At 46.1% G+C, this 16,453-nt stretch overlaps 1 protein-coding gene across 1 annotated transcript in view; it reads right to left on the bottom strand.

Moving 5' to 3' along the window:
* The window catches only part of FOXK2 (forkhead box K2), a gene marked incomplete at its 5' end in the record, with an annotated part of 51,545 nt that overhangs the window by 15,999 nt on the left and 19,093 nt on the right, over window positions 1–16,453 (bottom strand). The window contains 4 exons of the mRNA XM_040244326.1: window positions 642–835; window positions 5,732–5,878; window positions 8,228–8,375; window positions 11,025–11,219. Coding sequence (XP_040100260.1) covers window positions 642–835; window positions 5,732–5,878; window positions 8,228–8,375; window positions 11,025–11,219 — 684 coding nt within the window. The remainder of the gene's footprint in view (window positions 1–641; window positions 836–5,731; window positions 5,879–8,227; window positions 8,376–11,024; window positions 11,220–16,453) is intronic.

The raw sequence follows: 16,453 nt of genomic DNA, 5'->3' as shown, positions 1-16,453 counted from the left end.
TTCTTAAGTCTTACTTTCTGTGTGACGCCTATAACCTGAGACACTCAACAAGGCTGGCATGGCTGGGACAGAGCCACCGTGTGCAGGACGCTGCTGCTCCACGCCCAGCATGGGCCACACAGCATGGGGCAGGACTGGCTGCCTCTCTAAGCAGTTCCCACCCACAGCCAGGCAGCAGGAGCCGGCAGCCTGCAAGTGGAGCTGGTTGGGTCTCAAGACTTACATTACAGTCATTTCTTTTTTCATTTAAAAACGCAGAGTAACTATTAATGAAGCTAAAAATGAAACAGCAAAGATGTAGCTTTAAAGAGCTTCTCACATGCCAAGGAAAAGCAAGAAACTATCAACATGGCATCGTCATATTGCCGACTCATCATATTGACAATATGCATTCAATGAAGCAACAATGCTGCACAGGAATACAATTTAAATAAAACTTTATAATCTGAATTGTTTTAGCACTAGAAACAAAAATACATGAGAGGCATCCAACACTTCTTTTTTTCCCAAATCCCCAGCCCAACATTTAATCATAATGCATTTGGTAATTCCTTCATTTTCAAAAGGAAAATTTACCAATACATCAAAGGTAAATCCACTGACCATTAAGAGAGGTCTTTTTGTTTGTCTTTTTTCCTTACCTAGACGAGAGCGGTCCCAGAGGGGTTCTAAAGCAAGGCACGCCCCTAGGCCGTCTTTTCCTAAAAGCCTGCTCTATTAATTTGCTTTCAGAGGCAGGATCTATCCTCCAGAATGAGCCTTTGCCTGGTTCTTCCTGGGAACGTGGTACTTTGATGAAATAACGATTCAGAGAGAGATTGTGGCGAATTGAATTCTATGAAACATAAAAAAATACGTAGAATTCATATATTTCTTTGCTGAGAAATAAAAGTGTGCCCCAGTTTTAGTGCCCTGAAAAGGTCCTGTAGCTCTGTGCTGGAAGAAACCGGCCCTCCCCGAAGTGCAGGAGGAGCTGCGGGCATGACCACTCAGAGGCTGCCAGGCAGCTTCCACAGAGGACATGGGGCACTGTCAACAGCATGGCAGGGTGGGCACCGGCAGGCAAGGAAGGGAACTGGGGCATGGAGAAGGGGAGAGAAATCTATACCACACGAAAAGAAGCTACTTCCAATGGGAAAAGCATCAACTTCTACCTTTTTACCAGGCAGGAAATCAAAGGCTATCACTGTGACCTCTCTCCTTTTGGAGACGAACAGTGTCGAGAACAGCCATCCCTTTAAAATATTATTTTTATCAGTACAAAATTAACTTATAGAATCCATCACAGCTTTTAAAATGAATTAATCCGCTATAAGGTATTTGGCAAACCAGCAAAGGAGAAAAAAAAAAGAGCCAAAGTTTGAGAAATATTATTGACACCATCTTCCAGTCAAAGAACTTCCATATACTTTGATCCGCAAAATAATCTTGTGAAGCACATGGAGAAACTTTCTCAATCCTTAAGTCCATTCTTCTTTCTATTACAAAAAACTCAGCTCACAGTTTACGCATGACTTGAGGAGACCTCTCTGCTGCACCCAAATTGGAGACCTCCAAAAGCTCAGGAAAAGCTGGATGCAAGTCACGCATTCAGATCATTTTGTGAACTTGTATTAGTGTTAAAGTTGAAAATTAATAGATTAAATTACTAAAATTTCAACTCAAACTAAAATTCTGGGTCATCAAAAAATTATTTCTAAGTTCTCCAATTAACTTTCTAATAGAACTGCCAGCCATAACCTAAAATTCTGAATTGCCAGAGGTGGCTCAGAAATCCAAGTAAGTCAAATACTACTTTGCAACCAATCTAAGGGACTATTCAAGAACCATACCAGTCACAGGCCAAGACAAACCACCAATGCCTATGGACGTCAATCATCTCACTGGCAAGATGAAGGGACAGGCTAGGCTGTGTCTGATCTGTGAAGACTGTTTATAAGGAGATGTATTCTATTAGATTCAGAATATTTCCATAACCACAAAGATACTTGCTATGATGTTCTATTACAGGGTCTGGCTGATAATCAACCAAGCCCTACTGGCAAATCCCTCCAGAAAATCGAATCTATTCTTGGTGTCCCCATCAAGACAGAGAAGGCAGTCCTCTGTCTGCACTCAGACCTTTTGAGTGTGGAGTAGAAGGCAGATCCTAAGAAAAAAGAATGAGAAAAGCCAGCCTAGAAAATGAGAGTGGAGGACACTCGCACTGTGAACTGGATTTGAGGGTGCAGAGTTCTGGGCTGCACCACGGGAAGCCGGCTCTCAGACAGGAGCTCGGTAGAGACTGCCTAGCCCCCGTGCTCAGTGATGCATGACAAGGGCAGTGCTGAGCCCCACGTGAAGGCAGGAACTGCACCGATGGGGTGAAGCAGGCTCACATTCATGTTGTTAGGAGGAGAAAGGGAGGTTAGCACAGCGGCGATCTGAAGGCAGGAACGCCACTTCAGGGGTTGGGACACTAGGGCTTCTACTCACTGACAAAGGTCAGGACCAGGGTCAGCAACACAGCGGCTGTTACCCCTCACACCACCACAAGCTGTATGGTCAGTCCTTAGGTCAGGGAGTTGTTATTTTCTGTTCTGAACCCAGTCTGCACCATCAAAAGAGGGCCTAAATTCTCCTCCACTCTGACAACAATCCCACAGACAAATGAGCCCAATTAATGGTCACCTGTGTTTCTCCAGCCAACAAGACTCTAGAAAATATGAAGAGGTATTAAGAAATATTTGACACATACACAGAAATTGTATTTTTAAGGTAAAAGTAAAGGCCTTCGTAATTTGATCAAATCAAGCTACACACATTAAGACCACACTAATTTGATTCCAGTGACTCAGATTGTTATGAAGTATTCAGAGAAAAGGTGGGTTATTATTTAAAACTAAATATGAAGAAAAGGATCTGCAATACTTTGCACATTCTCTTTCCTCCAAATTCTCCCCAGTAGAGGCTGCTTCCCAGAACCCAGCTGAGGAGGGGAGGGCACAGGGGCGGTCACTTGCGCCTGTTGTACTGCCCTCCCTGAGCGCTTCCAGCCTTCCTGCCCAGAACGCAGTTTCTGTCTGTTAGCCCCACTCAGCACTGAGCACTTGCCAGTGTGTATTCTGTGTAGTAAGAACTTGTAAAGAAATTCACAGGAAGAACTTTCTAAAGGAGAGTCCAATGTGTAGGGTGCAGGTGAGCACAAGTCACTCCCTCTACTCTCAGAAACCAGCTCTGATCCTTTGAGGGGCCAAGAGAACCAGAATTCTCAAACTTCTCAGGCACAACAAATACCTCTGTTCTGAGTAGGGTAAAATTATAAGTCATAACAAAGTAAAACATTTTGGCATAAGTAGGCAACCAAAGTAGATAAATATGCCATCTCTCCAGCTAGTGGCATTATTCAGACCATCTTGCTCTACCGTCAAATTTGCTCCAGACTAATCAAAAAGCTTTGCCATGGGTAGACTGCAAAATACATAAAGTAAGGAGCCATGGACTTCCATTAAGTGCACAGGATTGGTATAGTGGGAAGACTCCACACACGTCATCTTAGAAACTGAGGTGGAGGGAAGGATTCAAGCTCTAAGAAGCACAGCACTGCCGCCTCCTCTGACCCACTGGGGGTGGCAGGATGCAGTCTGCAAACCCCCAATTGAAAAATGCGCTGTTTTGGTTGACAGTTGGGTGGTGTTGTTTTTTTCCCCCTTAAAAGAAAAAGGATCTGGGTCTTTTATGAAACAAGGTTGCAAAACTCCTTTTGTTTTCAGCCCGGAGAGAGGGAACAGGAATGAGCATTCTGTGTAGAGACTGCAAGTGCAGTCCCTCAGGATGGGCAGCTCAGAGAGTCCAACGACAGAAAAGGACACAAACAAGCCTGCTGGGGAGAGCAAGGACTGCTGAGGACAGGAATCTGAGTGCACATCCATAAACTAAAGAAGGCTGGAGCAGGAAAAGTCATTTCCCGCTAAAATAACCAGAGCAGGTGCACAGTGTCTCAGGAGCAGCCTTTCACAGGCAAGAGGCACAGTCATCCTTATGACCTTTATATGGGCAGAAAAGAAGATGTTTCAATAAAAAGTGTTAATGACAGTTTGTAACTCTCAGTTCTAAGCAGGCTGTGAAGTCGGTTTAGGAGCCAGCAGCAATCTGTGCTTAGGGGTCACCTCCGTGGGCCTCACCTCTCTGTGACCACAGCCCCTCCTGACCTAACTCACTCCCCAGGAGACTAAGGCCAGGAATAGGTTGCCCTCCAGCCTCTAACAAGAAAACCTTGTAATGCACAGTATCAGTTCTCGCATAAATAGATGCTACAAAGCACAGGAAGTACAACCAAGAGGGAAACAGAATGTTCAAAGTCAGGCCAGGTTTTTCAGAAATACTATTACAGCCCAGCTCACTGGCATTTCAAATTATCAAAATTCTACACAGTGAGCTGCGTGGACCTCTCCCGAGCTCCTGGACAGGGCACTATGTGAGACCTCACCTGCCCGTGCACAGGAAGCTGTGCCCCATGGACACAGACTATTGTCTGCCTCTGCTTCCTTTGTTTTACATTTTCTTAGAAGCACAACCTCACTGTTACAGATTAAAATATGGTAGTAAATACTGTTGGGACTTACTGTACATCATCTTAAGGGACCTGCCAGGTAGCTGAATATGAAAGTGTTTTTCCGGAGCCAGCATTTCCTTCATGGCCCACTAGGAAATGCCACCTGGCTGTGAACAGGAAGGCGGGCAGGACACAGATGCTCTAGCCCAGGAGAGTAGCCTTTACAGACTAAAGACCCTTTACAAAGGAAATAGTCAGGATTTTGATCATAACATGTTTATAGATCTGCAGACAGAAGGAAAAAGTCTTTACCCTCCATTAAACAGAAAATGGCTTACCCCCCAACTCCCTGGCCATATTACTTGATTGTGGTTATGGTTCAACAGATGTACTTGTCAAAGAATCATGTACTCATTAACACTCAAAGGAATTCTGTGGCCATTCCTGATTACTTAATGAATTCAAAATTTGTAAACGTGTATTTCTTCTCTTTTGATACGCTTTTACCGTTCCACACTTCAAAAACACAAGGAAGAAAAACATATACAATGCAGAGGTTGAAAAACTAAATTAAAAAGCTAAACAATGGAAATACTATGCACCGATTTCCAAATGTCCTCTGAGGAGACCCAGATTCAGATAGCCTAGGAATAGGCTGTAAGTACAAGTCAACAAGTAGGTAGGCTCCCCAGTTGAGCAGCACTGTGTCCATGTTTTGTGTACTGGCTACCTGAAGGAGGCATCTTTTGAAGAAAGGGTTCCTCAGTAACAGTTTGAAAACCATCTCTGTGCAAAATTCAAAAAGCTATGTAAGTTTTCAGAAGTCAATGAGGAAGACAGAAGACTGCCAAAGTAAAGGATGGGCAGGATTTTTCACTCTCCCTCCCTCACTGGTCCAAGAGAAACATCTCAAACGACCCATTCCTTTCCCTTCCGTGAAGACCATGACAGTAAGAAACAGGGCTGAGGTTTCCTCAGAACCATGGTTCCTTCTGCCATGTGCTAATAAGGTTAGAAAGAGCATGGCAACAGCAGGTGTCCGACACTCCTCCTCCCTCAGCACAAGAGACCCTCATTCATCTCATGTTACCTAGGCCCCAGCTACATACACAGCCACTCCATGCCCCTCTCAGCTGTCAACCAGCATATACAAGACATGTAACAGAAACATTTAATAATAAACTGAAAAGGATTTACCTGCCAGCCCTTGTCCGCAGTCCTGTAGTAGGGATAGTTTTTTGTGATGTGCGTATAAATTCCATTTAGGGTGAGTTGTTTATCAGGAGCCATTGTAATTGCTTGTACGATTAATTGTGCATAGGAATAAGGTGGCTTTGAATCATCCTGTATTAAAGTTAAAAAAAAAAAAAAGTATTGAAGTAATCAAAATTTTTATTAAACTTACTGAAGTTCAGAATTCTTGACATTTTTAAGCATTTCTAAAATACTTGTCTTCCTTCCTATAAAAGTAATATATGATGGGGAGAATTCCCTGGCTGTCCAGTGGCTAGGACTCTGTATTGTCACTGCCCAGGGACTGAGTTTGGCTGTATGTGTGTGGGGTGGTGGTGGTGGTGGATGTAATATGATGGGAAAGCATTTGGAAAATCTGGAGGAAACAAATGAACACATGTAGAACGGTAGAAAAAAGAACATTAAAACCATGTAAGGAAAAAGTCCAAAGGGCAAAAACAAAAAGAATAAGAAAATGAGGAAAAACTCAGTAGAATTTCTGGACCTCAGTAGAGTCCAGAGTATGCATGCTGATCCACGCCATAGGCTCATCATGTTGATCTCACAGTCAGGTGAAGAGCTGGGCCAGGCCAGTGGTCCCAGGCCCTGGTGGGGGTTCTCATGCATACAAGGAGACAGGGCAAGAGTGCTGAACACCAAAGCAGGAGAGTGATGTCCACTCAGAACTACCAAGGAGCACCTCTTGTAAGAAAACCCAAGCAGACGAAGAGTACCAGGAGCCAGACTCGGGGTTCCCACACCGGGGTCCAAGGCATCCGGGCAGGCACTGCTCAGGTGTGCAGGGCTGCCGGCACTCCTGGTCCCAGCGTACTCAGACACACCAGGGCTCTCTGCCATTGGGACGACTCCGAACCGCATACACATGCACAAGCCCACTGGGGAGAGGGTGTACCTCTCTCTGGCTGTGAACTACACGTATCAACAAAACATAATGCTGAATGCAAACAGTAAACTGCAAAACAATACATTCAAGATGATACTCCTTATAAAGAAATGAACAATTTAGATACTGTTAAGAGACAAACACAGCTGGCTGGAGCATGTTCTCTGCACAAAGAGACTGAATCACCCAGCACCTCACTTTCCAACAGCTGGCATTTCCTGAGCACTTGGGCCAGGCACTGCCCTGTCCGTCCTCTGAATGCGCTCACCCTGAGTTACAGGACAGGGATGGTGGAGCAACTGAGCTGGAGTCCTACCAGGCAAGAGCATAAAGCCTTCCTCACTGTGTTTATGCTGCTGTGTGGGTTTCTTTTTTTATCTTTCTTCTATACATTTCCATTAAAAAAAAAAAAAAACTGTAATAGACAGGAAAGCCCACAATATATCCGTATCAGCCCAAAACAAATTTTTATAAAGTGACCAACAGTACAACCAATGCTAGGTCGAGAGAACACAGCCCACATCCCAGAAGCTTCCTCATGCCCTGCCCCGCCACCCGCCCACTTTCAACCTCCCAGAAGGCCACCACTTTTCCTGACATTCTGTACTAATCAGAACCCAGCTGTGACTTAAGTTTTACCATCTAAGAATGTATCTGAAAACAATACAACTTAATTTTGCCTGATTTTAAACAGGGAAATGGACAAGAACGGAATCCTACAGAGAGTGCCCCGTGTCCGCGCCTGCCCAGTACCCTGTGCAAGAGGCTCCTGGCTGCTGTAGACAGACAGATGGTGCACAGCCCCGACATATCCATTCCCACAGGTGTGATGTGTCCTACTACATGAATAGACCACATTTTATATAAATGCATGCTTAAAGTAACACTATGTCTGGTTTTCTTCTCTTTTTTCACTTAGCGTTCTATCAAGAGCACTTTCATATCAGTAACTGTGTCACGTAAGATTCCCTTACTTAATCAACCTTCCTTCATTTAGGGGCATTTAGATTGTTTCCAATTTTCTGTTTTGTTTGAACTTTAGTTTGAGATTTCTGTCCATTTCCCTTAAATGAAGTCTTAGAAGGGGCATTACTGGGGCAAAGAACAGAAACAGTCAGGGTCCTACTGTAAATCATCCAATAATTATCATCTGAAAGGGACTGATGTGTCCTCCCCAAGGTGTGTGTTCGTGCACATATGTGTGCACACACACGTTCAGACATGCACATGTGCAACCTTCAGCATTTGGGACAGCACTACTGAACTCCAAGAACAGTTTCCTAGGACACCAGGCACTTGACCCCATGAGGACCAAGGGTTCAAACCCTTCGCACCTGGGCCCACGGCTGCCGCTGAGGACGGCCCAGGGCTGAATGATCAAAAGAATGCATCTCTGAGAGCCCAGCACTGAGAACACACTCAGCAATCACCTCGCACCCAGGTAGTCGGGCACTTCTCAAAAGGCCCTGGGTGGGTGTTCCTTGACATGCAGGTGAAGACAGCTGCTACCCAACAGGCCCTGGGTTCTGTTTCAAAGCTATGAAACATTTATTTACCTTTGGGCTATCTCCACCTGAAGCTTCCTTCTCGTTTTCCGGCTGTGAGTTGTCGGCCATTAAATTGAGGTCAGATGGTATCACACGGCCCATTTTGTACCCTGAAGACCCTGCTCCCCGGGGGCTAGAAGGACAGGAGTTCGCAGCACTGTGGACGAAAAAAGGTTGTTCCTATCAGTCTATTATAGAACATACCTCACATTGTATTTCGGTAACTGGTTCTTATTTCAAGGAAAACAAATTTTAAAAGTAAGAGAACTTCAGTATGTTCACTGGAAAAATGGACTCATTAATCTTTGTGAAGTTTAAGATCACTCCAAGAAATCAGGTATTTGCTTCCACACGTATCATCTTAGGAACTTACCAAGGACACAGAGCCATACGTGACGGCTCTCGGGCTCAGCCTGGAAGAGGAGCAAAGAGCACCGCTCTGCTCGTCCCCCTCCACCAAGGAGCCGAGGACAGGCAGCAATGAAGGACAACGGCTTCCAAGCTATACCAGAAAGATCAAGGGAAATTTGGAGAGAAGGGAACAGTAGCCAGGCTGAAGACAGGACACACAAAGAGGGAAGGAGGTGGTAGACACAGATACACATGCAGGCAGGCTGTGAGGGGCTCACAGGAAACACACAGAAATCCGAAACAGAAACCCGCTTTTAAAAATGCACTTTTTTTTTCATGAGGTAGGGCTGGCCCATGACACTGAGAATGTTTTGATTTTTGATCTTTGCTGATTAGAATACACTTCATTTGTAAATTCACCAAATTACGTATTTAATTTATGCTCCCTTTTCTGTACAGTACTATTATACTTTACAGACAGAACAAGCTACTGAAATGGAAGGATGCCAAGAAAAGATTGTTTTAAAAATCCAGTAAGTTATAGAACAGTATATATATTTAGCTCTCGTTTGTACTTTGGATAAAAAATAAGTATTGAAAATGTTTAAGAAATTTCTGGAAAAAATCCTTAAGAAACAGTAGTTACCCCTGAAAACTGAACTAGAAAGGAATGGGCCAGAAGGTGGAGCAGCACACTAGTGCCGGTGCCCTCTGCAGCACTGCTGGCCTCCCTACCAAGAGTACGCACCGTCAGTATATGCACTCACCCTCCAAACAAGAGCGTACTGCGCGCCAGGACAACTCAAAGCACCGAAAGAGAGAGGACAAGGCAGACGGCAGAACCACAAGCACGGAACTCTCGCTCTATGATCTTAAAACGAGCTAACATTTCAGAAAGGTCAACATGGGGCAGGTGACTTGTCCCCCTGGGCTGGGCAGTGGTGGGTTCCCCCATGAGTCATCTCAGAAGCAGAGACGCTGTGCTGCTCAACGCTGGTGGAGGGCCGTGGGGTGAAGATGAGCAAGGAATACAGGATGAAGACAGGCCAGGAGGTGAGGAGAGGTTGGGTCAGGAGCTGATCCAAACTCTGAGGTTTCCAACAACCTCCAGTTCCTTGGGTGCCTATGGGCCGTGTGTCAGTGGCCTGACCTCAAGGCTGCTGCTTCCACTGTGGGCCGCTGTCCCATGTGGGTACATACACAAGGGCGTTCTCCTCTTCCTCCGTGAATTCTGCACATTTTTCATGCAATGCTGAATAAAAATCTGGCCATGCAGCTGCTGCTATTTGCCTACTCACTGCCACACTTACTACCTGATCCATCTAGTCACACAGAGACAAATTCAACTAAGTGGGCAAGACAGAGGCAGCATCCTCAGCAGAGGGGCTGTGGCAGGGGGCAGAGAAGGGGCCCAACCAACAGCAGCTGCACTCACACGGAGCCGAGCAGCCAGTCTACCTGACATTTCCTCCACAGGCCTTTCCAGAGGGATACCTTTCTGTCCATGCTGGTTTTTAAGATAAGAAACAGAGTGTTTGACTGAAAGCTACAACTCAGAGCTGCAGCATTCCCTCTGTGCCCTCCCCACTCAGCTACATGTGGGGTCGGCCACAGTGGACAAGGCAAACAATGTCTTCTCTGCCTCCCAGCCAGGCCCTGTGGACAGCAGGAGCTAGGCTCGCAAGAGAAGCAAGTGTGTTCATCGGCACCGAAGTCTAATACTACTCACATTGAAGAAGATGCCTGAATACATACTTCACTCTTCTAACTGAACGGAAGAAGACTGACCATCTGAGCCCTATCCCAGGGTCTCATCTGCAGGTCCTGGGTGATTCCTGACCTGACCCTCAGCTACTGCCCCCTGAAAGCTCAGCACAACGTAACCATCTTGCACTGGATTCCATGGTGAAGAGTAGGCCCGGAAGGCACCATTCTCTACTTCCTGACACTCCTGGAACAAACATTAGAACAAACACAAGTTTGTCACCTTACTGAGGTCAAACTCAGAAATCCAAACTGTAAGTTATCAGAATTTACATAAAGTTGCGGCAAACCAAGATAGTCTTGGTATCAAACCAAAATGCAATTGAAAACATGACTCACACTTTAGACCAATACCACAAATCACCTATCCCTAAACTTACACTCAAATAAAAGAATCCACAAGTGAAAACCAGGAACATTTGGGAACTGTGTTTCACATGCAAGAAACCGAGAGTAAGTGGTATTCGGAAACTGAACGATATTTTAAGTGCCTCAACATCTCTCTCTCCATGCAGGTCAGTGCCTGGGAAGGAAGGCGTCATCACTATACACTGCCGTCCACTACCGTGATGCACGATGGCTTCTGAATGTCCAAGAGCAAGAGGCAAGGCCTGAAACTTGGTCAGGGTCATGTCCACACTCACACCCTGACACTATGGGGACTCCCATCCCCATGTAAGCTGCTGTATACCTGATGGTTCCTGTGGGGGAAGGGAGGGGGCTGATGAGGTGGGCCATGGTGTCTGGAATGTTGATGGTCAGCGGTGAGATGTGAGCCTGCACAGGCTTCACCGGGGACTCGGGCGCCTCCTGTTTCTCCCTCTTCTCGCTGGACAGGGCAGTGAACGTGATCTTGATGTTTGTGCTCGGAAACCTGAACGTGCACCTAAAAAAGAAAAGCCAACTGTCAGCACCTGTCTGCCAAGCGGCGGGGCAGGACGCCCCACCCACGGCAGGGAACAGAGCCCACGTGTCCCCAAACATGTTGGAGCCTCGACTTGCGTTGAAGAGTCAGCGAGAAGCCCATTTCAACCTCACCTCAAGTGTTACAAGTTGCTTAACACGTGACGCCACAAGGAGACATCGTCTCATGACTTAAAAACACTAGTAAGCAAAAACCTCGTTTAGACCAGCCCAATAGGGGAAAAAATGGTAGAGCAGATTCAAAAAAGACTCAAATACCACTTAATCTGCACCAGGCAGGGTCTGAGACAGGCTCAGGATCGGGAGACGAGCCCTAGCCATGGAGTGAGGAAGGCCAGGCAGGAATGCTGCTCACCCACAGGCCATGGATGGCCCCATCATGAGGAGGAGGAGCCCCAGGTCCACCTTTCACCTGCTGCCGACCTCCGAGGACATCTCCTGCCCAGCCCTTCTCTTAGGTTCCCACCCTGGTCTGTCTGCAGCCAAGATCTGCATGTGGTGTTCAAAGACAGAAAAAAGCCAGCCTCTGATTCTCCTGCCCTCAGGCACAGCCCTGTCTCTCTTGAGGTCCTCCTCACATGAGGTCCCATGGGTGCTGCCCTTCCTCCACTTTAGTGCTCCAGGGACCCCACCCCGGGTCAGACCCCACATCGCAGCCTCCTGTCTGCTCTTCCCCTTGTTCACTACCCAGGGGCCCCCTTCGACCCCTCAGTCACCTATCCAAGGGTTTCCTGATCGCCTGCACCCTCTCCTTGCTGCCTTGTTCATTTCACTCTGGCCACATGACTCTATGTCCTCCCATTTCTGCCTGTTGTCACCCAAGAGGGTACAAGCTCCACTGGAACAAAGTCCCTGCCTGCAGGGTTCCCTGCTATAATCCAGAGACCAAAAGAGACCCTGATAAATGCAGAGAAGGGCCTCAGGGCACACTTGTGAATTAGTGAAAAAGTGCCCCATTTGATACATTAGAAATGTAATTAAAATAAGCAAATCACATGAATAAATGAACAAATGGTAAGCCCACAACTGCCTCTTTGTTGCTAACAGGAGATTCGAATAATCAACTCCAGGCCTAGGAAAGAAGGGCATGAAGACTCTGACTGGCCTTAACTCCTAAAACACACGTAACAGTGATGAGAGTGAGGCAGTTTCCTCCCTCTCCTCCCCTATGAGGCTCCTGAGCCCCAACCTCAGGCGGTGGTCCCTGCTCACCAAGAAGGCCGGCTGTGAGAACAAGCATTTTCACCAGCACGAGGGCTTCCGAACCTGCAGAGCAGTTACCTGGCTGTGCTTGTTTCCTCATCCACAGAACAGATGACAGCATCTCCCTCCGCGAGTGCCATGAGGATTAAGTCAGATGCTTCTCACATTCAAATGTTTATCAAAAAACCAAGCTACCTTCAGCCGCACTGTAAAATGTCAAAACTTGCTTTTCTTACAGCTGAACAGTCACCATCCACTGTGCTGTTTGTTTCATTGTCACCCAGGAACTCACGGAAGCCCAGCCCGGACCAGCGGAGCAGCACATGCACCAGCCTGTCCTCCACACGCCGTGGAAGCAGCACAGCCCTGTGCACAATTCCAGCACAGGGATGTGAGAATGGGCCTGGGCCACCTACATGTCCCCAGGGGTTTACTTCTGCTTTTCATAAGACAGGACCACACACTCCACGCTGGTCCCTGGTCCCTGGTCCCTGGCGCGTGTGTGTTCCCTCAGGGTCACCACCCACAGGGTCCGCTGCACAGACAGACCGAGTGCTGCCTTCAGGGCAAGCACCATCACACGGAGGACTTCCTTCCTTTGTATCCTATTCCCAAAGTCCCCAGTTAAGACAACAATCATCTCCTCAGCATGGGCATCATCTGTAAACCTCAGGCTCCAAGGACACACAGAGCATCTAAAGCGACACAAAGTACCATCAGGCCTCCTGCCAACAACCTCTGACGAACAGCATGTGAGAGTGTCCTAGCTATCAGTGGACGCTGCCATCAACTCCAATCCCACCTGACAGGTGAAAATGCGATTTTTGTTTATATCCAAAAATGAACTACTTCTCATATGTTTGTAAGCCATGAATCAATTAAAAGCTACCCAGGTAGTCTGGTAACTTTCTATTTTTTAATCTGGGTTCTGAGTGAGTGGGTTACATTAGTTAGTTCCTATTAGTGAAAATTCATTGAGTTATATTACAGACGTATGAAACATACACTTTTCTGTACATGCAGTATACTTCAATAAAGAGATTTTCTTTAAAAAAATTTTAAAAAGCCATCTGTAGATGGATACAGAGATTGATAAAATGTTGATAACGTCAGGGGGTTCACAGTCCATTTTACTATGGGTACTCACGTTGTAATTGTTAACTGATTTTTCTATGTTGGTTACATTCAAAGCCAAGTACTTCAAAATGTTTTTTGAGTTCTTTGGGGTTCAGTTCGTGAAGACATCCTTGTTCCCCTTTAGGGGATGCGAAAAGCCACTACTTGACTTTTCTAAGTCAGAAATAAAAAATAATGGGATAACTTTAATTAATTGTGTCACAAAAGAAAAAAGAGCAGCAAAACATTAAAACAGCAGACAAAACAAGGTGAGTATCAGCACTCTGTCTGCCCCACACCAGCACCAGAGGTTGTTTACGTCTGGGCACGCTGGTCCTTGTTCCCATGAAGCACTTCAGGTCATCTAAGAGTTTAAGAGCCTGTAAGATACTATACTGATTTGGAAAATTAAGAGCATGCTATCCGTGTCTCACGCTGCTTTGTACCATCACTATACCTCACACCGTGTGCTCTTTAAAAACACTTTGCTGCTGCTGCTGCTAAGTCGCTTCAGTCGTGTCCGACTCTGTGAGACCCCATAGACGGCAGCCCACCAGGCTCCTCTGTCCCTGGGATTCTGCAGGCAAGAACACTGGAGTGGGTTGCCATTTCCTTCTCCAATGCATGAAAGTGAAAAGTGAAAGTGAAGTCACTCAGTCATGCGACTCTTAGCGACCCCATGGACTGCAGCCTACCAGCCTCCTCTGTCCATGGGATTTTCCAGGCAAGAGTACTGGAGTGGGTTGCCATTGCCTTCTCCATAAAAACACTTTAACTGATCCTAAAAGATTTGTAATAAACTCCGTGTGGGCTCCGAAGTTGTGGTGCTTGGGCTTAGCTGCCCTGTGGGCATGTGGCATCTCAGTTCCCCAACCAGGGATGGAGCATGGGTCCCCTGCATGGGAAGGCAGGCGAATCTTTAACCAACTGGACCACCAGGAAAGTCTCAGGGAAAGATTTTAAAATGAACAATAAGAAAAGCCAGACAGCAGAAAGCAGAACCACAATCCCCTAAGCAAAAACTGAGCAGGCACTGAGCAAAATCTGACGAGATACTGAAAAGCACACACCTCGAGTCACAAATCAAAACTGAAGCAACACAACAGCTGATGGTTTCAAACTTAGGCAAGGACCCTGATAAAAACTAAGTTTCTTTTACTTGAATAAACATTAACAATTTTAATATGGATTCAGAGTTGCAAATGCCCTTCTCTCCACCTCTCTCTTAGTCTCCTGTATTTGGTGACAGGCATCTTTCTTGGAGTGGAAACTCTTACAAATGAGACACACAAGCCAATGGCTTGGGTCCAGAGATCTGAATTTCCTGATTCACAAGGAAGCTCTAAGGATTCCGAAAATCTGTTCTTTATGTACAAAGCCAGGCCTTGCTGCAAATACTTAATACTAACATCATATAGCTAGACAGAAATTAGCCACACTGAAATCTCCAACCAAATGGAAAGTCAAATTTAGTGATCTCTCTATGCAAAGCAAGTTTAAACAATTAACCAATCAGCCAAACTATTCCCTACAACCAAGTCCAGTTGGGCCATTTCAGAGGTGGAGCTGGCCTCAGGGAGAGGTTGGTTCCCATGCTCTTTACCCCACAAAGGATAAGACAGGCAGGAGCAGTGGTCCAGCCCCACAGCGCCACTGGGAAAGGAGCAGAGCAGAGCAGCGTTCCACCTTGACGCTAACTAACAGTGACTGCAAGCCCCAGGGGGACAGCCACCATGTTCCCCAGCCTCCTGTCATCCCTTCTCGTGGCACAGATTAACTACTCAGATAGACACACATTCTAAGTTGGGAAAAAAATCTCCCTACAAGAGGGTTCCATTTCTAGCTACTCCAAAAAACATGTCTGAATGCAATTCAGACAGTCGTTATGAGGATAACTCTGGAGTCCCTCGGTTTTTAGAGTATTTTAGGAAGTATAATGGGCGAAGGTCTACAGATGCCACCCCCATGGCCATGGCACAAAGCAGGAAGAGTGCCCCTGCCACAGGGCTGAGGAGACAGAGCCTCACCTCTGGATTTCCTGCCGAAATAACAAATCTGAATCTCACCAAGAGGAAACATCAGACAAGCATTCTACAAAACAACTGGCCCATCCTCTTCTAAAATAAGAATTCACAGAAGACACAGGCTGAGGAACAGTCACAAATGAGAGGAAAGTTCAAGGCATAGGTGACCTGAGTCTAGAAAATGGGCGCCAGTAAACAACTGCTACGTCCAGTTACGGTCAAGTGCTGTATCAGTGCTAAGTGGTGTCAGTACCTGGGCGATAGCTATGGAAGAGAATTTTTTAGGAAACAGACATGGAAATATTTCAGAGGTAAAAATTCATCATATATGTAGCTTATTCTCAAAAATTTCAGGGAAAAAATACAGCAATGAAGCAAATGTGGTCAATGTTAATATTTGGGGAATCTGAAAAAATGAGAATATTTGTTCTATTTTTGCAACTTTTTAATAAATCTGCATAATTTCAAAAAAAAGATAAAAAATTTGGAAACTTCCACAACATCCAATGCAAAGCTTGACAGATCACCCCAGGAGTCACTAGGCCCGTGCCAGGCTAGGCTGTGCACACTGTCCATGACAAGGTGAGCACAGACATAAAGAGCGTGGAAACCACCCATTCTTCTGTCAGATTGGACCTTCTCCAAGGTCGGTCTGAGAGCCCTGTTCTGGGATACAGCCTCGTCATTAGCTCTCTTCTATGCAGTTCAGAATCCCATCAAATCCCAAGAATAATCTTGTGATAGTTACGAAACATCACCTCACTGCAGTTCTCACCCCTCCTCCAAAGCCTGTGCCCCTGACAGTCAGCCTTGAACTAAGCAGGGGAGTACAACCCCAGTCCTGCAGTACACG

The sequence above is a fragment of the Oryx dammah genome, unplaced genomic scaffold, assembly GCF_014754425.2.
Source record: "Oryx dammah isolate SB20612 unplaced genomic scaffold, SCBI_Odam_1.1 HiC_scaffold_8, whole genome shotgun sequence".
Lineage (NCBI taxonomy): Eukaryota > Metazoa > Chordata > Mammalia > Artiodactyla > Bovidae > Oryx > Oryx dammah.
This window is presented reverse-complemented; position numbering and strand designations above follow the sequence as displayed.